The sequence below is a fragment of the Perca flavescens genome, chromosome 9, assembly GCF_004354835.1.
Source record: "Perca flavescens isolate YP-PL-M2 chromosome 9, PFLA_1.0, whole genome shotgun sequence".
NCBI classification, from domain to species: domain Eukaryota; kingdom Metazoa; phylum Chordata; class Actinopteri; order Perciformes; family Percidae; genus Perca; species Perca flavescens.
In genome coordinates this window covers 35223530-35248006 of record NC_041339.1, presented here as the reverse complement: position 1 = coordinate 35248006, position 24477 = coordinate 35223530, and the positions used below count along the sequence as shown (strand labels likewise).

General features: G+C 43.3%; 1 protein-coding gene across 3 annotated transcripts in view; it reads left to right on the top strand.

The window, feature by feature from the left end:
* The window catches only part of pde4dip (phosphodiesterase 4D interacting protein), a 176335-nt gene that overhangs the window by 90120 nt on the left and 61738 nt on the right, over window positions 1-24477 (top strand). For 2 of the 3 annotated variants that reach the window (XM_028586806.1, XM_028586805.1), the window contains exons 1-6: window positions 11125-13581; window positions 18785-18922; window positions 19786-19905; window positions 21173-21265; window positions 22271-22480; window positions 24275-24433. In XM_028586806.1, coding sequence (XP_028442607.1) covers window positions 12328-13581; window positions 18785-18922; window positions 19786-19905; window positions 21173-21265; window positions 22271-22480; window positions 24275-24433 — 1974 coding nt within the window. In that variant the 5' untranslated portion in view covers window positions 11125-12327. Of the gene's footprint in view, window positions 1-1150; window positions 1275-3442; window positions 3595-4007; window positions 4117-5228; window positions 5265-11124; window positions 13582-18784; window positions 18923-19785; window positions 19906-21172; window positions 21266-22270; window positions 22481-24274; window positions 24434-24477 lie in introns of those variants that run through there. The other variant, XM_028586807.1, reaches the window with a different exon arrangement.

Genomic DNA, 24477 nt, shown 5'->3' with positions numbered 1-24477 from the left:
ATTACATTTGGTAGAAAGTTAGTCGACAGGCCCGGAAAAAAAAGTCAGTTTTCAGTTTGAGTCCATATCTATTAGCATCACTGTACTTTTATAACGAGGTTGCCCCCCCCACCCCCCCTCACCTGCGACATCATAAACAATTGAAATAAAACATGAATTGCAGGAATAAGATAAAAAAAATTATTTTTTATTTAACCTTTATTTTTACAGGTAATGTAATTGAGACACTCGTTCCTTAATATTTGGGACAATACACAACATCAGTAACAGACAGACAAACAGATTACAACAGTATACCCAAACACATGGATATTGTGCAATAATTGAGCTATTGATCACAGCATGATTTAATGGGAAATGTGCAATCTGGGTAGAATTGAGTGCAATATGAGGGGGAGGATGTGCTGTGGGTATTGAATGCATCGGATGAGATAATGTATGCTTATGTTTCATGCACGTTAACTATGTGTTGTGTGTTTATGCGCGATGCATACACACACACACAGACACACACCCTGATTTATTAGAGAGTTTTAAGCACTTGTTCTGTGTTCTGCTGGGACTCAGTCATTAAAAACCAAGGCCAATTTAAGAATAACCTCCTATAAAACCTCTATTGCGTCTGATGACTTGCCTGCACTGATATACACCCAAAAGTATCAGATTTTGATTTGAGTGTAGAGACAGGATACATGAGGACCTTGTGAGTCTTTTTGGGACTCTTGGTATTGGGAATAAATCAATAAGTTTGTAGTCTCACCGGAAAAAGAAGCCAATGAAATGAAGTCAGTTTTTTTATTGCATACATGTATTATTTTGCTGGCTTCAACCAGCTTTATCTTCATCATTAATCAATCAGAAATCATGATGATTGAAATACCTAACTGATGCATTAATTAACGTTTTTGTTAATTAATTGTTCCCGCATTAAGTCATGCATGGGATACTATCAATCTTTGTACATTACTGATAGTTGATTGATTGATTGAATCGAGTTAAATGCGTCTCTGTAGCTCACACCAAAACTTTAAAAGCACTTTCACCAAAAGCAGTACGGGTATATACATACGTTATGTCCTTAAAGAAGGCGTTTCGTGTGGCAGCTTCTCTCATCAAATATTTGTTTCTCTGAAACTACAACCTCGCATAGGTCGACGGCAGAGAGCCTGTCCAATCAGAATGAAGCTGAGCTGCAGCGCCGCCTGGCGGAGCGACAGGAGGAGATCGTCCACATGCAGGAAATCCTCCAAACCAAAGTTCAGCTGCTACAAGAGGTAAACACACACACATATACACTTTTTACACAGGATACGTGTGAACTACAAAGTAAGACTCAACACCTTAACTCTGTTTTGTAGGAATAGATCTAGGGTCTACCCTAGTTGTAGATAGGTGAGGTCTCCTCTAGCTGTAGATAGGTGGGGTCTCTCCTAGCTGTAGATAAGTGGGGTCTCTCCTAGCTGTAGATAGGTGGGGTCTACCCTGGCTGTAGATAGGTGGGGTCTCTCCTAGCTGTAGATAGGTGGGGTCTACCCTGGCTGTAGATAGGTGGGGTCTACCCTAGCTGTAGATAGGTAGGGTCTCCTCTAGCTGTAGATAGGTGGGGTCTACCATAGCTGTAGATAGGTGGGGTCTACCATAGCTGTAGATAGATGGGTTCTCCTCTAGCTGTAGATAGGTGGGGTCTCCTCTAGCTGTAGATATGTGGGGTCTCTCCTAGCTGTAGATAGGTGGGGTCTCCTCTAGCTGTAGATAGGTGGGGTCTACCCTGGCTGTAGATATGTGGGGTCTCTCCTAGCTGTAGATAGGTGGGGTCTCCTCTAGCTGTAGATAGGTGGGGTCTCCTCTAGCTGTAGATAGGTGGGGTCTACCCTGGCTGTAGACAGGTGGGGTCTCCTCTAGCTGTAGATAGGTGGGGTCTACCCTGGCTGTAGACAGGTGGGGTCTCATCTAGCTGTAGATAGGTGGGGTCTCCCCTAGCTGTAGATAGGTGGGGTCTCCTCTAGCTGTAGATAGGTGGGGTCTCCTCTAGCTGTAGATAGGTGGGGTCTCTCCTAGCTGTAGATAGGTGGGGTCTCCTCTAGCTGTAGATAGGTGGGGTCTACCCTGGCTGTAGATAGGTGGGGTCTACCCTGGCTGTAGATAGGTGGGGTCTCCTCTAGCTGTAGATAGGTGGGGTCTCCCCTAGCTGTAGATAGGTGGGGTCTCCTCTAGCTGTAGATAGGTGGGGTCTCCTCTAGCTGTAGATAGGTGGGCCGACACATTTTTTGTCTCAGTGCAAGTAATTAGGTTGTTTTTTGTCTTTTGTTGGCTCACTTTTACTCACAACATGCTAACTGGCAACATAGGATTCCATTCACAATGCTAAGCTAACTAGCAGCGGCGCTGCCGGTGTTGACAGGTGCATGCACAAAAAATATGTTGGCCCACCTATCTACAGCTATAGAGACCATGATAAGCCCTATTTCAACAAACGGTGGTGTAGCCCTTTAAGAAAACATGCAAATAGACAAAACACAAGCAAATTAAAGGACAATTCCGGTAGCACTTCCACGGTAGCATAATGAGGGTCCCTACATGTGAACCGAAGCATTGAGAACGTTGTAAGTGTACAGACAGTTTATTAAAAAGATAGTTTATAAAGACAGTAGCGTTCACGTATACAGGTCGGCGCCAGCTTGGGGAAACCGTCACGACGAGTCGAACTACCAACGCCATGCTTGGGTACGGTCTTCATAAACTATCTTTTTAATAAACTGTTTGTACACTTACAAAGTTCTCAATGCTTCAGTTTACATGTAGGGACCCTCATTATGCTACCGTGGAAGTGTGGTAATATTTTGAGCCTTGTTAGTGGTGCAGAAATAGCAACTTCTTTTTACTTTACCCTCTGCCCTGACGACTAGCGCTACAAGCTAATTAGCGGTTTGAGCTAAAACTGGTCACATTCGATTAGCATGAAAACATATCCCAGAGAACGGTCGACTTGGTACTCATGTGTTATTAACCCCTGGGTTCATTTTGCGCCGGAATTGTCCTTTAAGAAAACATCTTCATTCATTTAACAACGTATACGCAGCATTTAGTAAACACGCTGCAAATACACACAACACAACCAAATACATAAACACGCTGCAAAAATGGAAACAATGCAAAATGAAAAGCACACAAACCCCGAAAAACAAATGCAACAGAAAAATGCTGCATCCAGTTTTTTTTTTTTGGGGAAAACAAATTATCCACTCTCTCCGACATAACCTCGCCGCTGCAGCGGTAAAGTAAACCGTACCGTGGTGTTTCATTTTTACCTCTGATCTTAGGATTTGGTCAACTTTGGTTGTTACAATATAAACCAAGACACTGACAACGAGGACAAATCCTCTGAGCGAGATGACTGACAGACCAGTGATCTTTTTCCCCCCGGTGTCTGCGTGGCGTTCAGGAGGCGGAGCTGGCGCGGGGGGAGGCTGAGCGGATGGCCTCGCTGGCCGACTCCGAGGCCCAGCGCCGCCTGGCTCTGGAGAGACGGATGGCGGAGAGGATGGAGGAGGACGAGAGTGGAGGCGCCCAGCACACCCTGGCCCACAAAGACAGGTGACTTTAAACCTCACACACTGAAACGATTCACACAGTAGTTCATCTCATCGGCTACGTCTCTATTAGTACACACTGTTTACACACAACACACTTGTGGCAGACGTCCGTTTTTATAAAAAAAAAAGTAACGCAGTAAAGCTTTAACACTAGCTTTCGTTGGGTCTGGTATGTGTCTGCTGGTCTCTGTTGATATCGGTGCTATTCATAGCAGTGTTGACAATGATACAGCTGCTGACACTGGTGTCACCTGAACAAAGAGCCGGAGGTCTGACCTCCACACTGTAACTGACCCCGACACTGGCTAGGGGTCACATCTACTTCACTGCTGCTTTAACCATATTTAAACCTGTTTCTCGTCTCTTTCTCTCTCTCTCTCTCTCTCTCTCTCTCTCTCTCTCTCTCTCTCTCAGGGTGATTGAGGAGTTGACACAGCAGAACCATTCGCTTGCTCTCCGGGTCAAAGAGCTCGAAGTTCACCTTCTTTCCTCTCCTCTGAAGAGTAAAGAACGAGAAGTTGAGGTATCTTTGTCCTCGTCCACACCTCCTCTGATGTGTTAAACAGAGACATCCACTAACTAAGTCACTTCTAACACCGTGTTCACACATGAAATAGCATGCTAACAACCACTGGGCCTGTATTTATTAATAGTCTGAGCATTGCACTGAAGTGAAATGCGACTCTGGATTAGTCATTTGGTCTAAAAAATGACAGAAAATAGTGAAAAATGTCTTGTTTTGTCAGTCCAAACCCAAACATTTTCATTTTAATATGATATAAAACAGAAAAGAGCAGGACTTCTCCATAGTTGAGCAGCATTTTTTAAGATTAAAATTACTTTAAAGATTAACCGTGTATCAAAATAGTTGGCGATGATTATTCTGTCGATCGACTAATCGATTAGTCGACCAAGCGTTGCTGCTCTACACTGGAGAATGAAGTCTAAAAGTTCACTTCAAGCAGCTTGATAGATGCAGGCCTTAAATCCTGTCAGGTTAGACAGTTTACGGGCTAAATTCCTCTTTAGGTTCTCATTCCTCCTCTTCTCCGTTACCTTCTATCTTTGTGTTATGGCTCAAACCCCAGACAGACCGGCTGTCTGAGATATCATAACCTTTATACAGTATATACATGTGGGTCAGTGGAGCTTTGGCAGAGCAGAGAAGCTGCAATTTAACCACCATGAAGATGGAAACCCGTGCATGTTGTGGCTGATAAGGACAGTCCCTCATGTCTTCATTAGAGTGGACATAATGACTCATACAGAACTCATCTCTTAAGTTCCCCAAACTCCACTGTAGATCATTTCTGTCTGGTTTTAATACATACTGTACCTGTGACCTGATACAGCTGCTGATATTTCTGTTTCGCAGCCACATGAATAAAAGAAAGTTGGAAATGATTTCCTTTTCATTTGTTTTGAATTCAACAAGCAGTTGGTTGTATTTTAGCAGAATACTGAAAGCAGCAGAACCGAGTAAACATTAATATCTGTTTATGTATCGCAACAGCACTATCGCATATTGCATCTTTTCCTCATATCGTGCAGCCCCATAGTGTATGGTATTGGTAGGCATGAATCAGAAAAGCAGATTTTAGATTGTGTGTAATAAGTTATCTTCTTCCCCCACAGAGTCATGGTGAGAGGCAAGTCCATGCACACATGCAGGTAAGGAAATCATTTGATTAACTTTGTGTGTGAATGTGTGTATGAGATGTGTGTAAATGTGCAGTACACACACACTTTCTGACTGTGTATCTTGGTAACTGACTCCAGTACTGACTCACTCATCTTGTGTTGCTGCTGGTAAACCTCATGAGGCCAAGTCATTGCTCTTCAGTTATTCCTCCTCTCAGATCACAGAGGTGCAGCTCCACCTAGCGGTGTCTGGTTGGCACTGCATGTATACTGAGGCCTTGTTTTGCTCTTGAGTCATTTTAAATTTGGGAGATTTTCTATCTATTTTTCCTCCACATTTCTTGTGGAAATATTGCATTTTTCTCTCTCTTGCAACTGTGGTTGTTTTGCAGTTACGTTTTTTGCATGAAAACCTGGAGATGAACTCCAGAGTGAAAAACAGAGTGAGCTGCCGACCAATGAGTGAAAAATATTTCTTAATCCTTGTGTTGTCCCCGGGTCAAATTTGACCCGTTTTCAAAGTTGTTTATATCCTAAATATGGGGTTCTTTCAACCAAATTGCCCCAAAATGAACATGGATATATGGATGTACGTTGTATGGAACGTATACAACGTTCTTCACATGTAAAAATAATGATTGCTTTCATAGACTTTTGAGTGTTTTATTCAAATTTATAGCATTTATTAATTTATAGCAAAAAAAAACCTGTTTAAATGGTTTCAAAACAGTATCCTTACTAAACTTTGACATAAACCAGTCTGGGATTCAGTCAACATCCTGTGATCTTAATTATTAGTCCAGAAGAATTCCTAACTTCATTCCTAATAACATGAATAACAAAAGCTTTGACAAAAATGTCGGGGAAAAAAAGCACAAGTTAATTGTCAACGGGAAGACAACGCAAAACAACAGCTGTGGCTGTTTTGCGGTTAGTTTCTTTTGCATGAAAACCTAGAGATAAACTCAGAATGAGCTGCCGACAAATGACTGAAAAATATTTCTTAAACTGTGCCAAACAACACATGCAAAAGCAACTGAAACCATATCTGTAAAGTGACCATTTATCTCAAATAACAAAAAGCTAACAGAACGTTATGAATAAGATTTTCAAAACAAATCCCACATCAAAAAACTAAATATATATAATCTCATCAAGTACATAAACTAAGAAGACGTAGTGACGTATGAAGACCAAAAAGTATAATCTCAAGTAGATTACGCCCTAAACCGTTCAACCAATGTGTAACCCATTCATGATGCATCGTCACAACCCTAATTTTAACTCTAATATATTTTTATTGCCTCATTTATTTGTTTCAGGATGTATTTCAAAGGTGTTTTTTTTTAATGTATGTATTTATCTGTATAATATTGAATTAAATGACATGTCACATATATCAGCCCTGCTTGTGCTCTGTCCAATATGGGGTCACACGGTGTGTCTCTCTCAGGTCGCTCACATCAGCAGCGATCCGAGGACTCGGGTCACTGCAGAGTCAGCTCTCATGTACAGCACACTACACTCCTGCTAATTCAGCCTCCGTTTCCTCTCCGACGCCAGTTATAATTACAATCAGCTCAGTTTCTGCTGGCTGCTCCACACACAGGCTCGTTTCACGAGACAGCTGCAGCGGGCTCAGAAGGAGTCAGTTGTTTACTCGGCACACAGACGAGTGGGACGTTTGTGGGGGGAATAAAAACACCTCTTCTGTCTGCGCCAATGTTAAATCTCTGTCAGCAGTGTTTGGCACTTATCGCTGATTAGGATTAATTGGTTTTTGATTGCGTGCCTCCTTCCAGTCGATCTGTGTTTTGGTGTCGTGTCTCGAGAGGCTTTCAGGGTGACAAATGTAGAGACACAGTCAGGGCCAGGACACACACACACACACACACACACACACACACACACACACTCAAACTTACACACGCACACATTCTCACATACAGGAAAACAAATCACATGTGAGAACAGTTGTTTCAACTCTGCTGCAATAATTAAAGACGAAGAAGACTCGTGTATCTGTGAGTGTGTGGGAAAAACATCCTGAACGTGTCTGTTGTTGGAAAAAAAAAAAATCAGCTTTTTGTAAAAGTGAGATTTGATTGTCTTTTTATTTATTATCATAAAGCAGGTCGGGGTGCTATTTCAAAACATTCAATCCACAGAGAGTTTGTTGGAAGTCTCTTTGGATAAAAGCATCAGCTAAATGAAATGTAATGTAAAATATGAGCAAAACGGTGCCTTTAAACGAGCCGTCAGGACTTCCTTACGGCTGGGATGTCACAGGTAGAAAGTTGCGTTACAGTCATTCGCCCAATGACTGTGCAAACACCAAGGGTGGATCCCCAGTCTCTTATTTGATATCTCCTTGCTTGAACCGCAAGTTGTTCTGGTCCACCTTCGTAAAAGCTGTCTTAAAGCTCTTATTCCTGCTCTGAGGAGAGAGGAGCAAGGATGGAGGATGGATCCCTGAGGAGCTATGAGCGAGGATACAGAGAGCAGCCTCCCTGGAAGCCGTGCTGCTGAAAGCCGTTGCCAACTCCACCCAAACAGCTGACAAATTCCCACAACGCTTCAGAGGAAAGGACGTCCCGCCCCATTTAAAAACACATTTCCTCGTTTCCTCTCTCCCCGCAAGATTTCCTTGCGTCTCTCCCTTGATTCCTCGGTGGGACAGACTAAGACACGAGGAAGGGAAGCAAGTGAAGGAAACTTGGATGGCTGTACCCTGAGAGTGATGATATGGAAACCCGGAAACGCTGACCAATCAGGGCAGACTGGACTTTTTCAGGAGGTTGGCTTAAAGAGATTGCCGCCAAAAACGCAGCGTTTCAGACAGAGGGTGAATACAGGCATAGGAGTAATTTACAGTACCCCCCCAATAATCAAAACTAATTTCCTTTACATAAATAAAGACCTTTGCACCATAAATTGATGCAGAAAAGGCACAAGTTGTTGCAGAAGAATGCACTACAATGCAGAAAATGAAGTGGTTGACGTTCAAAATTAAGGGGTGATAGAATGATTATATAGGGTATGAACGCGAGGCGTCTTGTTGTCAAGCAGTTAGCTAGCTATATGTCCCATTCAAAACAATGGGAAATGATTGCGGCTAGCTAGCTACACTTTCGGCATAACTATTATAGTTTGAATTTCGTCACGGCATGAATATTACAGGTTCCCCAAGGACTTACAAAGCTTAGCTAACACTTGTCCGATTTCGGATTTCAATTTTAATGCATTTTTGTGAATGTCAGAGGTCTCGTTAGGAGGAGGCTAGCTAGCTCTCATTGATGGACTCCAGCTCACCGCGGGCTCTATCAATGACACTTGCAGACAAGAGGCGTGTATTTCCCCGATTGTTTGTTTAAATAACTCAACACACATATCCATTATAAGATTAACTGGAAGCTGCGGGCTGCGGTAAGAGATTGCGGGCGTAACAAGCTCGCTGACCGCGCTCTCAGTCACTCACCGGCCGGCCGGTAGCAGGAAGAGGGGAAGGAGAACAGCGAGCTCTGTCAGGGCAGCGGCGTTTAGTACACCCAGGAAAAGGGTGAGTTTGCGCGGGTATTGAGTATCGGCATTTAGTACACCCAGGAAAAGGGTGAGTTTGCGCGGGTATTGAGTATCTGTGACGGAGGACAGGCAGGGCGGCGATGTAGCAACCCAGGCAGCACCGGCCGCTGAACTCCGACACATAGTCGGACAAAATTGGTAATTAGCCATCAATTTTCGTAAAACGGCCCATATTTGAGCTTTACATAGTTGATTTCTCATGTAAAAAAGTTTCAGAAGTGAATTTTGTAATGGAATAGCAGAGATCTGCGTGACCTAGATTCAGAAGACTACCTGATCTCAGGTCAGTTGTGTAGCCTATGTAAATGTTGGGGCGTGACTGTTCTCTTAATACATCCATGGGTATGACAAAGGTACAGGTCTTGGGATGCTTATGTAAGCTTTTATCTTTGTTGAGATTCACCCGTTTTCAGCGGCAGTTTCAAAATATGAGATTTTCATAGTAAAAGGGTGTCAATGGGATTTTGAGCTTCTATGTATGTCCAATTTACCCACCGAACTGTCGTTATTCAACTATGACAGGGTAAAATTGGTTTTGCATTCTATCACCCATTTAAAATTTAGCTCAGAAGTGGAGATCTCAATACCCCAAATGTTGAACTCAAAGTTACGCCCTTGAATACAGGTTTATTCAGACAGACTATGAGACAAATTAAGTGTCTTTTGAATATTAACGTATGTAAACATGTTCTAGAAGAAACCCAAAACCAATGTACGAACCTGAAAATGAGCTTGAGCCTTTGCCCTTGAGTCTTGCTGCTCGATTAAAGCGCCATGTGATTCAGCGCCCCCCCTCCCTTTTATTCTGTGAAGGCCGAGTGAGGACTGGGCGCCCCTGGGAAAGGCATGAACTCATTCCACGCTGACAATTCGGAGAATTTAATGAAGCTGATGGAAAACACTCGGCCTGGTTTTTTTCAGTTTACACCCTGCCTGCACACAGGCAAACAGAGTTAAACTGACATGAATAGGTTTCATTGAAATGGAAAATGTAGTCTGTTGGATAACACAATTTACAATGTTTTGATGTTAAAGTGCTCATATTATGCTTATTTTCAGATTCTTAATTGTATTTAGAGGTTGTATCAGAATAGGTTTACATGGTTTAATTTTCAAAAATCACTATATTTTTGTTGTACTGCACATTGCTGCAGCTCCACTTTTCACCCTGTGTGTTGAGCTGTTTGGAGCAGTTTGTGAACAGTGTTTTCTGTTGGAGATGGTAAGTGGAACTGGGAATGACTAAATGAATTTGTTACATTTTCGAGTTTTGTTGGTAGACATCAGTGATGGAAACCCAGCAGGAAAACAGGCCTGGCTGTATTTATTTAAATCATGATCAAGTGAAAAACACTCAAATGCTGATGGAAGTGTGTTTGATTTGGCCTTTACTTAAGGGAAACAATGAATGCATTTCAAACATGATTAACATTATGTAATCTAACGTTTGGCTTGAAGGAGTCCACTCCCAAATCTTTAAAAAGAGACTGGGACCCTCCTGTATCCAGTAAAATGGTTGAGTCCAGACAGCTGCAGGAGGTCTCACTCCGACACTGATGTGGAGGACAGAAAAACTGAACAAAGAGGCGAACAAATAAAAAACCTGACTCAATGTTCTAATCTAAAATAATTATTTTGTTTCCAAAACAGAGATAAGATAAAACTTTATCGTCTGTTCACACAGAAAATGTTCTTGCATCGTCTGCTCCAACAGTCAACAGATAACATTAAAAACACAAACATAAAAAAATGGACACACACATGGACACACACACACACACACACACACACGTACACACACACACGCACACGGTACACACACACACACACACACACACACACACACACACACACACACACACACACACACACACACACACACACACACACACACACACACACACACACAGACACACACGGACATCCACGATTAACATGGTTCCTAAAAAAAAAACATCCCGAAACGTGTGATGTTTTATGCAGAAAGTTTTGAACAATACAGGATAATAATAGTTTCCTTTGCATAAATAAAAGCATTTGCACCACAAATTAAAGAAAAGGCAAAAATTGTTGCATAAAAAGTCACCAGAATGCAGAAAATGAAGTGTTTGACGCTCAACATTTTCTCAGACTCCCCAGTTACAATGTGCCCCCCAACAATGTTTAAACACAAGCTAAGCCTTTGATTGCTTTTGTTAAAAAAAAAAAAAAAAAAAGAAAAAGAAAGAAAAGAAAAGCCCATATGCTGCAGACGGGACAGGTTAAATCTGCGGAGTGAGACATCGTCTCAAATAGAGACGATCTTCGGTTCCCGTCAACATTGCCTCGTTGTCCCGCTCTGAAAGCTCCAGCCTCTCCCCTCCATCCTCAGCTGCTGTAGCCGCCGCCGGTGAGGGGAACCCGGATCTGGGACTCGGACAGTCCCCGGTGATCCTCACACGCAACATCCGAACCGTGGACCAGGAAATAGCTTTTATTTTTCATTTTTCCGTGTTCGTGTTCCGTTTGTAACGCTGGGAGGCGGACTACTGCAGCGGGGGGAGATGCTGTCATGCAGAGACGTCATTGATTTAAAAGGCAACAAAAAAACACAGCAGTGACATTAACTGGGGATCGTTTTATTTATTTATATTTTATCACCGAGAGACAGGAACCGAAGCCGGGTCGACGTGACAGTAGCCTGCATGTCTGCAGAGAAACACCGAGGAAGTGAGAATGTAACCCATGACAGAGATTCACCCACATCCGTTCTGCCTGGAAGTCTTCTTCACTGAATCAACGCTGTCATCGTGATCCCACGAGACTTTATTTTATTTATTTTTTTTATCAGAAAAACTAGACGGATGCTCCGAACAGTCTTTATGAATAATCTAAATTATTTAGGCAGATAATCAGTTCCTAAAATCTGAATTCCTGCAAAGAGATCAATTTGATTCAAAGCTTTAAGAAATGATTTAAGAAACGTGAGATTGTCACGGGGAAAGTAAACAATCAGTACAAGGTCTATTTAGTAGCTGTGCTGGAGCTTTTAATCACATCCCACGATCTTCATCAGCAGATGGAGATTTTTTTGAATCAGAAAAGAAACTAGACGTGATGCTCCCAACTGTTTTGGGATATATTTAAATGTCTTCATGCAGATAATCAGTTTATTCTAAAATCTCACTTTATGCAAAGCATTTTTGATTCATTTTGATGTAATTTTCAATGAATGATAAGGCAAGTTTGAGATTGAAATTTCAGTCTTGACCTGGAAAAAAGTAGCCTAATCGCTCACCAGAAGGTCTATTTAGTAGCGGTGCTGGAGCTTTTAATCACATCCCATGATCTAAATTATGATGAATTAAAAAAGAATCTTTAAACTTGAAAAAAAATTATATTTCAGAGCACAGCAGTTCAAGATTTAATACTTGACACTGGAACAGTGAATAGGGACAAAAACACAATTCCCTTGCCCGTAAAGCGCTGATATATTATATTATTCGTCAGTTCGCTGCTACACGCTGTTGTGATGCTGGACTTGGTGAAGATGAAAGAGGCGTGCAGGATCTGCGCCCGCGAGCTCTGCGGCAACCAGCGGCGCTGGATTTTCCACCCGGCGGCCAAGCTCAACCTGCAGGTGTTACTGTCCCACGCCCTGGGCCACGAGCTGACCCGGGACGGCCGCGGGGAGTTCGCCTGCTCCAAGTGCGCCTTCATGCTGGACCGCATGTACCGCTTCGACACGGTTATCGCCCGCGTGGAGGCGCTGTCTCTGGAGCGCCTCCACAAGCTGCTGCTAGAGAAGGACCGGCTGAGGCAGTGTATCGGAGGCCTTTACCGGAAGAACAACGCCGAGGATGGGAACGCGGCTCCGCCCGGGAACATTGTGGCGGTTGTTGGCACCGACGTGGCGTCCGAGGACTCTCCTGTGGTGGATCTGTCAGCCCTGCAGGATGGACGGTACTCCGTTATGATCCAGGATGATCTGACCTACTCCGAGTATGAATCCTGGGCTGATAAGGAGGATGCCGCCACGCCGGGCGCCCACACGCATCACCACCTCCAGTGCCCAGCGGCTGACTCCGTCTCTGGCCAGAAGCCGAGGCGGTGCAGGGGTTGCGCGGCGCTCCGTGTTGCCGATTCGGACTACGAGGCCGTGTGCAAGGTTCCTCGCAGGGTCGGGCGCAGGAGCACATCCTGCGGCCCGTCCACCCGCTACTCAACAGCCACTCCGGGGGTCGAGGAACCGGCCGCAGCCTCCGGAGAGCCTGAGGCGAGAGCAGTCGCCTTTGAGTCCACCGATCAGACCGCGTGTGACCGGACGAGTCCCAGCCCGGCATCGTCCGTAGAATCTCTGGACACCGCCGTGGACGTGAGCTGCCTTCCCGTGAACCAGAAAGACAATGAAGAAGATCCACAGGAGGCTCCAGCGAGAAGGGACATTACATGGGACAAAGACCCAAGCGAGAGCTCCGTCTCTGGGCTTGAGATGACGCTGAGCCTCCTGAGGGGCTGGGAGTACCGGCCGGTGAAGCCTCGGAGAGGCAGCAAGCTCCCAGTTCTGGTCAAAGCCAAGCTGGAGCAAGGCCTGTCCCTGTCCCTGTCCCTCCGTCCCCTGAGGTCCCCCTGCGGAGGAGCAGTGGACTGTGACCTGTACCACCACCAGTCTGTCCCAGAGGTGGTGACCCCGTGTCCGCAGCAGGATCTGCAGGCGGAGCTGGCCGAGATGGACGAGCAGTGGCTGGATGATTACGTTCAGTGCGGGCCGTTCCGCTTTCAGCAGGTAGATTAGTATCCCGGTTCCCGGATGACCTCTGACCTTCCTGTAGCCGATCCCGTCAGCGTAGATTTCGTAGCTTGCATTTAGACAGGACAGTAAGACGCTATTGAGTTTAGGGCTGCATGTGGGTACGCGATCTGTGCTGCCTGCACGATCCGACATGCGCAAGATTTTCGCGCATGCGCAGATGATAATCCTTTTTTTTTTTACGAGGATTTACGACACTGCACGATCTGTTCCTCGCTTCCGGAGGTAGTTGTAGCTGTCTGCTGTTAGCCTCCACCGGGAAGTTAGTTTAGCTAACAGCTTATTCGGCTAACCGCTAGCTGACAGCTTGATTCAGTCTGAAATAATGTTAACTCATACTAAACACTAGAAAAAGAAGGCTACAGCTAAACTTACTACTTACTTTACAGTAAGAACAATAAAGACAAGTATTGATTGATTGTATTTTAAATTAGCATAGCCTGGCCAACAAGTGTTTCAATGCATGCGTGATACAAATAGAGTAGGGAAACCGTCACGTTTTCTAATACGTATTTATGCGCATTCACATATCGGATCGTGCAGGCAGCACAGATCGCATACCGAAACTGCACGTTATGAGGAAAATATGCGATATGCGATAGCACTTTAAAGTATCCCGATACATAAACTGGTATTAAAGTGTGCTCAGTTGTCCTGCTTTCAGTAGTCTGCTAAAATACAACTGACTGCTTGTTGAATTTAAAACAAATGAAAGGAAATCTATTCCAACATTCTTTTACTAAACAAATTGAACATTGAATGGAATATAAAAGTAAGCACTGAAAAAAGTGACAGTTACATTTTAAAGTGCAGTTTTCTGCTGATATTTTCTATCGACTTACACAAAACAATCTCTGAGTGTCTTTGGCGATATCGCAGACTTTATACGCGATATGGTTATTGCGGCAGTTGATATTGTGATGACGTTATATAATATATTTTTTTAAACGGTTTATTGTATTGTGCAGCATTTATTGAGTTGAATACTTAGTGCAATAACGGCTAATCTAAAGTGAAATTAGAGGCTTTTTTCTGCATTATCTCCACATTAGTACTTAGCTGAGAAATGAGCCGACCTGCTATCTGAGAAACACAACCGACGGTGTCCTTTTGTAGCAGAAACAAGACCAGCCTGGTTCCAGACCTCTAAATCACTTCCAACAAACCAAACTGCATCTCAGTGTCATTATCAGGCTCAAACAGGTCTGGATGTCTGAGGAACAAAAGAGTTTAAAAACCTTTATCCTTTTATAATAAAAAAAAAAGATGCCAAGGTGGTTTTACAATAAAAGTGTGTAAAATAGGGCTGGGCAATATATCGATATTCTATCCTGATATTTGATTTTCTTAATATCGCCCAGCTTTAGTGTAAAACCTGAAAAAAAGAACAAGCAAGGCACAGTCCAACTGATGCAGAATTCAAATCCTCCTTTTCAGAACATCAACCTAACTAATTCCCAAATCTCTCGTTCTTACTCATCTCCTTCGAGCTGAACACACTCGCGGCCTCGATTAGTCTCTCGGGGGGAGCGTAAATACTCTCCCTCGTCAGTATCCTAGCAACACGTCCGTTGCCATGGGGACAGTCTCCAAGCACTGCAGCAGTCAGTCCGTGCGAAGGCTCTGCTCAATCTGATTCATAACTTCTATTCTCATGTTAATGACTAGTGTGAATGTGGTTCAGTGTGCCAGGACCAAACACAGCTCTGTTAGTGTTCATTATACACCGATATACTGTCCAACAGACCCCTCACTGGTATGAATGAGGACATTTACACACGGCTGAAGACTTCAGAGCATTTAAAACTAGATTAGGGTGAAATAAATGTCTCTTAACTGCTGACCTTTCTACCAGACGTCTGCTTTGTGAATTAAAAATGGAAGAGAATTCTTAAAGGATCTATATTTTTGGTATTCTGCTATGGATCAGGACATTTACACGTGTCATTTGCAGGCTGATAAAGACTCCATTTCAAACTACATATCGGTGAAGTATGTCCCTACCAGAGGTCTGTTTCATGATTTGACAATAGAAACGTTTTGTCCTTAATAAGAGAACAACAAGAGAATCAGGTTTCTACTTGTAATTTAGGTTTCTACTAGAATATGTTTAAATGCATCAATGCTCAAAAACACTTTATTTTTGTCATACAGTGTGTCTAGATGCTCCGTTTTAGTGCCTGTCTCTTTAAGAATTTGGTCCTGAATTCAAAATCACAATCAAATTTCACAATTTTTCTCTCCAGATTTTTTTTGGGACAGCCACGAAATCACACAGTTTATAGCCCGGTCAGACTGATCTCAATAAGTGGCGTATGTATGACACGGCAATTTCGTATGCCATTTTGCTGTGTTATCAAGACTAGAAGTGTTGAAATTAATCAAATAATCAATGCATCGAATCGTGGACCAGGATGATGCTGCATCGATAATTGGCCGGCTCATAATCAATTATTTCTGTTTAGAATTTAATGTAGGCCTAACAACATTTCTGTTGACATATTCTGGTGTGTTTTGCACAGTCAGGACGTGCCATGTGCTCAGTGCTGTATAGTTTTATGTGTCAACTTTATTTAGTATTAGAGCACTGCAGAATGTTTGGTTTTTGAAACTTGAAAAGCTATGAATTAAATATCCTGCATGGCTTTAAGAGAGAAAATGTATTTGACGCATCGTGATGCTCGAGATATCGTATCGAATCGCTGACATGATAATCGTAATCGAATCGGGAGATCAGTGAAGATTCATACTTCTAATAAAGACCCATAGATCACTTTTTAGCGTGTTCATCAACACCGTTTGGCCTCCATTGACTTACATTACCTTGCGACAGCGTGTCAGTTTACGCTGTAGCGAGTAGTATGAAAGTGGAAGAGGGAAAATGGGTCCAATTTGACCCGAGGACAACAGGAGGGCTAATATTATATAATGTCCTGGTTCTGTCTTAAAAAAGTAAAATAGATGAGGTACTCCTTATAAATGAACTGTCCTAAAACATTGTCTTTTCTTAAACATTGTCAGTTTCTTAAAATATTTTTTTAAGTCACGTTTGACAGTCTGACCCTGTTTTGTTTTGGCAGCTGAATAAATCAAACCGCTGTAGAAAAGGTCGCACATAATTACTCACAGTGTCCCAAAGGGCAGAGTGACATCACGCCGTTAAATAGATCATAAAAACATAAACAAGGAAGTCAAAACATGCTGCCGTGGCAACAGCCGCCCGCTTCCCCAGGAAGTCATCCAGCGGTGAACTGACATCACTTTCCACTTTCATTCAGTCGTTCACACAGCAAACAGCTGCAGCGACAACACACACGCAGCTGCGTTTGTGTCCAACAGAGTCATATATCTGCTGTTAGTTTTGATTATTAATGTGAATATAAAGGATAAAGAGTAGGGCTGGGTATTGTTAAAAAATATTCGATATTGGTTACCGGTATCGATAACAATACCGTGACTTCGATACCTGTTCCTAAACGCTACTTTTTATTCATACCAATTTTATTAAAGAAAAAGGAATTACAACAATACACATTACGGCATAAACCATTTTATTTATTTTTCAGCTCTTACTCGATGTGTCTCTGTGCAACGTAGAGATTTTCCTGCGTGTCTTTACGATGTGTAACGTTAGACAGCCAATCACAAGCATTATTAGATCTTGGTAGAAGCATGCTGCGTGCTGATTGGCTCACTTGACGCGGTCAAGTCGGTCAGTTAGCACAGAATCCAATACAATCTGTTTTATTTATATAGCACATTTAAAAAACAAAGGTTTACAAAGTGCTGAACAAGAGATTAAACATATAAACACATAGATCAACATACGATCACACAGTTCTCATGCTGGGTTAAAAGCCAGGGAATACAAGTGAGTTTTGAGACAAGATCTAAAAGATTCGAGGGTCTGTGCCAGTTTGACCTGTGGAGGTATAGCTCATTCCACCGTTTAGGGGCTGCAGCTGAAAAAGCGCAGTTACCCCTGGTTTTTAAACCTGGTTTTTGGAGAGACAAGCTGAAATTGATCAGTAGTCCTAAGCGACCGTGAGGGGGCGTAAACTTGTAAGAGGTCTGAGATGTAGCGAGGTGCCAACCCATTCAGGGATTTAAAAGGAAGCAATAAGATCTTAAAATGTATTCTAAAATGGACCGGGAGCCAATGTAGCGAGGCCAGGACTGGTCTTCGTGTGTTCATGTTTGCGAGTTCCGGTTAAAAGGCGAGCGGCCGAGTTTTGTACTAACTGTAAGCGTGAAAGAGAGGTTTGGTTTACACCAATGTAAAGTGCATTACAGAACACTGCATGAAAAGTGGGATTTTCGTCAGTAAGCGGCACTGTAGGTTGTCGTGGAACTTCAGGTTTACGACTGCACACGGCAATTTACAGGCAACACTCGTTTAGACTTCAAAGTCTAAACGAGTTGAAATAAAAGCATGAATCACATGCTCAAATTGCTTACGAGATAAGACAGGTTTAATTTTAGATAAAATTCCAAATTCAGAAGACAAACAACTTCTCTCAGTTAAGGTTATTTATTAAACTGGAATAATAATAAAACTTGTATACAAGTATCTTTCTGGTTTGAGAAGCCACAGTCACCGGATTTGCTGTTTCTCTGTCTCCCCTCGCCCCAAAAGAATGCAGTTCAGAAATCATAGTTCAGTATATGTAAAATGTGCAGGCTATTGTGATTGGTTAATATTAAGGCGGGAGGGAGGCAGCCGTGGATTTAGACTTCCTCGTTGGTGCACAGGATGGTCCCAGGCTCTTGGCACTCAACCCATCCAATGACAGACGACAACACCCTGAAAAGAGATTTCCCGCTCTCCCTTCCCCCCCGGGTATTGTTCACTCGTTTACGAGGAGGTTGTCAGTTTACTTAAGAGGAAATCAAACTGGTTCAAACCAGTATGACTGCCTCCCCAGCTTTAAGTGTCAGTAATTTGAGTGTGTGAATGCATGCATTACTATGTGTTAATGTGTTGTTCTGCCCAGCAGCAGCCATTCTTTAAGATGACTGAGATTTATCCTTAGGTATTGAAATCAAGTATTGAATGACAAGGTATTTTTCCATACTCGATACTTTAGAGGCAATTCGGTCAGTGCCTAAAAAAGTATAAAATTTGGTTCCCATTCTTTATTGTTAGCTGACCTTTATGTTTTGCCCCTGTGTGTTTCAGAGGCTGATTGCCGAGCAGCAGGGTCAGCTCAGCCAGTACGAGAGCGCTGCGGGTCAGTGTGTCGGCGAGCTGCAGAAGGCCCAGGACCAGGTCTGCTCACTCCAGGCCAAGATCAGAGAGAGCGAGACCAGGAACCAGGTACAAACATGTTCAGACCTGCTCTCCATCCATCTGAGTCTGCTCTCACAGAAGGCTACATTTACACCGTTTACATACGTTTTGGTTTATAAGTGGAGTTTTGAGCCAAAACTGATCTCCGTGCACACAGGTGTTTTTAGTAGAAGAACTAATCTCTGTTTAAACTAACACACCCAAACCAAAATATCTCATCAACATCCTGGTATACTGGGCATAAACAGGAGGCAGCGTGGAGACTCCGCCCGCTGCTGGTAGTTGCCATGGTAACGTTAGTAGCTTTAGTCTCAGAGAACGAGACGTCGTGACCGATAAGACCCAATCAGGAGGTGAAACGTTGGCGTTGGGTGTGCGTTGAGACTGCAACACAACCCGGCAGATTCCAAACCAAATCGGGTCAGAAGTGTTTCCAAATGTCTCCGGTTTAGGGGCTCGGAAACACCAGAGCAGGGGGAATGAGAGGGGGAAACGCCAGAGCCGGGGGGAATGAGAAGGAAAAAAACCACCAGAACAGGGGGAATGAGAGGGGGAAACACCAGAGCAGGGGGAATGAGAGGGAGAAAACACCAGAGCAGGGGGAATGAGAGGGCGAAACGCCAGAGCAGGGGGGAATGAGAGGGCGAAATGTCAGAGCAGGGGGAATGAGAGGGGGAAAACACCAGAGCAGGGGGAATGAGAGGGGAAACACCAGAGCAGGGGGAATGAGAGGGGCAAACTTGCAGAAGATATTCGTTTTTAAACCAAATGTAGCCTACTGCAAAGCTCTGTGATGTTTCATACAGTACTGTCTGTGTGTGTGTGTGTGTGTGTGTGTGTGTGTGTGTGTGTGTGTGTGTGTGTGTGTGTGTGTGTGTGTGTGTGTGTAGAAGCTGCAGGAGCGACTGGGTGAGATGGAGTTGGAGCTACGTTCGGCCCGAGAGGAAGCCCAGCAACAGGAGAGAAGCATCCAGAATATAACAGACACCGCTAACTCCAAGGAGGCCGAGGTACGTTGAGAAAAAAAAAACATATATATATATATATATTTATATATATATAAGGGCTGTCAAAATAACGCGTTAATTTCGATTAATTAATCTGAGAAAAAATAACGCGTTAAAAAAAATAACGCAGATTAATCCATTCCATATTGTCTTTTGACCCGGAGCTGTTCTAGCCACCATTCGAGTCTAAAATGAAGGAGGGAGACGAGAAGGTGCTGCCTGGATCATTGATTGAACATTTAGCTACTTGTTACTTCTTCCTGCCAACCCTGGCTACCGAAATCTGGTGCCCCTGATATGTCTGCTCTTCTCTCTGGTGCTCTGAAATGGACGATACAGGCAACACAAACACCGCTGCATATGATGCTAGTTAACACTATACTCGACAGCAGCTAACGTTAGCCTACCGCTAGCTAGTAGCTGGATTAAACACTGTTAAAATGCTGACAGCTAACGCTAAACGGTGTAAAATTTGAATGTGTTTTGCTGTAGAGGATTCAACACCGGTATGTAACAGTCTGCTAGCCTGACCAGCCAGCTGCCACTAGGGTGCGTCTAGATTTCTAGGCTAACAATCTGCAGCTGCCGTCGGAAAAACAACACAGACGGTGCGTTCAATGAAACTGGTAAACTACAAGCTCGTGGTGCATTTGAAGTTATTGTAAATGTCCTTTTCCCATCTGGTGGTTGTTTTTTTTCGTTCAACAGCAATTTACTAGTGAAATAAGTTATTGTTATTGTTATAGATTATTATCAAATCATTTAATTTTGACCATATGGCCTTAGCAATAAACAAGCCCTTCTTTAATGTCACCGACTGTTGTTTAGTACCCTTCTTTTTTCTTTTCTTTTTTTACTTTCTTAAAAAGTATCGGTTCAGGCACCGTTAATTATGTATGCGATTCATTTCGATTAATTAATCACAGAGTATTTAATTAATTTGATTACATTTTTTAATCGATTGACAGCCCTAATATATATATATATATATATATATATATATATATATATATATATATATAACAATAAATAAAGAAATATACTGATAGAAGGAAAAAAAATAAATTAGAAAGAGACTGGAAGGAATAGATTTGACAGTGTCAAAAGTGAAAATACACAAAGAATGCTCAGTTTTGTGTTTAAATTGTGTGTGTGTGTGTGTGTGTGTGTGTGTGTGTGTGTGTGTGTGTGTGTGTGTGTGTGTGTGTGTGTGTGTGTGTGTGTGTGTGTGTGTGTGTGTGTGTGTGTGTGTGTGTGTGTGTGTTTGCAGGCTGCAGAGCTGTATCGGGTGATTGAGGAACAGAATAAGATGCTGTGTTCTCTCAAAGAGCTCGCCCAGCGCAGCCAGCTGCAGCAGCTGCAGGTTTGGACACCAAACTCCTTCTTTATTTTAATAATCTATTAAACGGATTCAAACCACTACCGTTGAAATCTAAAATCACTTGCAGGGTTCAACGCTGAGGTTTATTTTTCACTTGTCTGGTCGGGAAAAAAAAAAGAATTCTACTTATCCAAAGTCAATTTTTACCGGCCCCCTATGTAAAATTTTTGTAAAAACGTTTAAAAAAACAACAAAAACATGGCAAACGGCACTGAAGCAAGTGACTAGGCTTTGGAAACAAGCCAAATTCAAGTCGATAGATCAAACACTGGAAATGGAAAAACTCACTCTAAAAAACAAATGTAATCAATTGTATCTATAGCATATAGTTAGAAAAAGAATTAAAGTTTCTAATAAGTGCATAGTGTAGATGGATATATACACACACACACACACACACACACACACACACACACACACACACACACACACACACAGCAGAGCCGCCCCCTCTTTTTTTTTTGCGTTTTGTTGCTGTCTTGTTTTCTGTCTTTCTGTGAAATAAAAAAAAGTAGTACGCTAAAGAATGTAATTAGTTTTGCACTTGACGCTAAGAAAAGTACTACAATAAAGTAATTAAAAAAAGAAAAATATATATCCTAAAAAGCGTCTTAAAAAAATTACATAAAATTCGTACATAAATGTTTTAGTTGTTGGAAAAAAACGTTGAAAGCATCAAAAGTTGTAAAAAACAACAACAAGAAACGTCAAATGCAATTCTTGATTGGCCAACTTCACGTGAAATGATTGTGATACGATGATGGCCAGACGGGCAAATGGGTTGTTATATTAACTTACCCAACGTGGCGTTTTACTCGCCCTTCCTGTTGAACCCTGACTTGTGACTGGTTGACTAAAATCTTCTATTACCACACTTTAGAGAGTTTGTCTTTTTTTTTTTTACATCCCGTCCCTTCCTGTGCTTCTTCTGTGTCTCGGTCTCTTGTCCCCCCTGCCCCACCCCCTCTCTCTGGGTGTTTCCTGCAGGTGTCGGGTGCAGACAGTGCTCGGGGTCAGGGTGAGGTCCTGGCTCTGCAGGCCTCTCTCTTCCAGGCTCAGCTCGAGCTGCAGGCGGGTCAGCGGGCGCAGCGGCAGGCCGCCAGGACGCAGGAGGACCTGGGCCGAGCCCTGCAGCGGCTGGAGAAGGACCTGCAGGGGGCGTTGCAGCACCGGAGGGACACGGAGAGACACAACCAGGTGAGGACAGACAGAGTGGGGCTGTTTATTAGTCGGTTATTAGTTATACTGTTAGATTAGGTTAACAGGTCTGTTTTCAACCCTTTGAACTCTGCAATAGAAAATGGTCCACTTTGGTATTTTTCAGAGGATCTTCTAGGGCTGCTCCCTCTCAGGCGATAAGTCGACTAATCGGTCGTTTTGGTCTTAAGGACTTTTTATAGTTGTGCGTCGAATCGACGGCGCAGGGTCCGGCGTAGACGCAGACCCCTCTGCGTCTACGCCGGACCCTACGCCGTAGCCTGATGTGCACCTCTCGAAAAATGTAACTACACGTCACGGCGACGCACGTAGCTCTGCCGTGGCTTGGTAACGTTGCATTTCTCCCGACTCATTTCCTGGTTCTCCTTCGCCTTAAACGACATGAAATCAAGGAGAGGGTTAACATATCCTGCTACATATTTCCCACCGTGGTCAGAAAGCACAGAGGAGACACTTTGTTTCTCTACTATGACTCTGGAGTCGCTACTCGCTCCGCGCTCCGAAGGTAATCGCCGGCACTCTCTCACTTCTCTCTACCACACACTCCCCACACACACACACACATGCGGCTCGACGCACACACCAGCGCACAAGTATAAACATCAGGCCACTTTTTAAGGCTACGGCGAGAGCTCTGCGTGGAGCCGACTATAAAACAACTATAAAAAGGCCTTTAGTCAACTTAGATTTCTACTTTCATGCTGAATGACTTATTTCCAAGAAACGTACGAGCACATCTCTGGTAAACACAAGAATTAAAGTGGTGCTTTTGCGTGACTCTTTGCGGAGAAACTCAGATTTACAGATCTGTCGATTAAATCAACTAATCGATTAGTCGATACAATTGAATGAGTGTTAGTCGACTAAGAATTTCTTCAATCGAGCACAGCCCTAGTATCTTCAATATAAACATATCCTAAAATCAGTACAACCTAAGCTAAAAGGTTATGTAAGTCAACAAACCATAATGATTACTGAAAGTATTTCAATTGAATCATAAAAAATAAAAAGAATCATCATATTACATTGCAATTATATAACGTGTAAAAGCATTTTTGATAGTTTGACTCTGAGACTCTTGTTCCCTCTATGTACGATACGTTAATGTGTGTGTGTGTGTGTGTGTGTGTGTGTGTGTGTACCTGTTTTACTATATTCGCGGGGTCCAAAAACCGGAGACTACAGTATACTTGTGGGGTCTGCACAGCCTTGTGGGGACCAAAATGCTGGTCCCCACAAGTTTAAAGGGCTGTTTGAGGGTTAAGACTTGGTTTTAGGATTAGGGTTAGAATCAGGTTATGGTAAGGGTAAGGGTTAAGGTTAGGCATTTAGTTGTGGTGGTTAAGGTTAAGGTAAGGGTTAAGGTTAGGGTAAGGGGCTAGGGAATGCATTATGTCAATGACATGTCCCCACAAAGATAGTGAAACAAACTTTTGTGTGTGTACCCGTTTTACTATATTCGTGGGGTCCAAAAACCGGGGACTACAGTATCCTTGTGGGGTCTGCACAGCCTCGTGGGACCAAAATGCTGGTGCCTACAAGTTTAAAGGGCTTTTGAGGGTTAAGACTTGGTTTTAGGATTAGGGTTAGAATTAGGTTAGGGTTATGGTTAGGCATTCAGTGGGGATGGTTAAGGTTAGGGTAAGGTGCTAGGGAATGCATTATGTCAATGACATGTCCCCACAAAGATAGTAATACAGATGTGTGTGTGTGTGTGTGTGTGTGTGTGTGTGTGTGTGTGTGTGTGTGTGTGTGTGTGTGTGTGATGTTCAGGATCTGCAGCTGGCTCTGGAGAAGGCTCGATCGGCTCTGCAGGAGAGGGAGGAGCAGCTGAGAGAGGGCGACGGCGAGCGCCAGAGGCAGGACGCGGCGAGAGAGAAGACGGTCCGAGAGCTGAGGGCGGCCCTGCAGACCAAAGAGCAGCTGATGGAGGTCAGACGCTCAAACCCAACGCAGCCAACGACTCCTCGCACGCT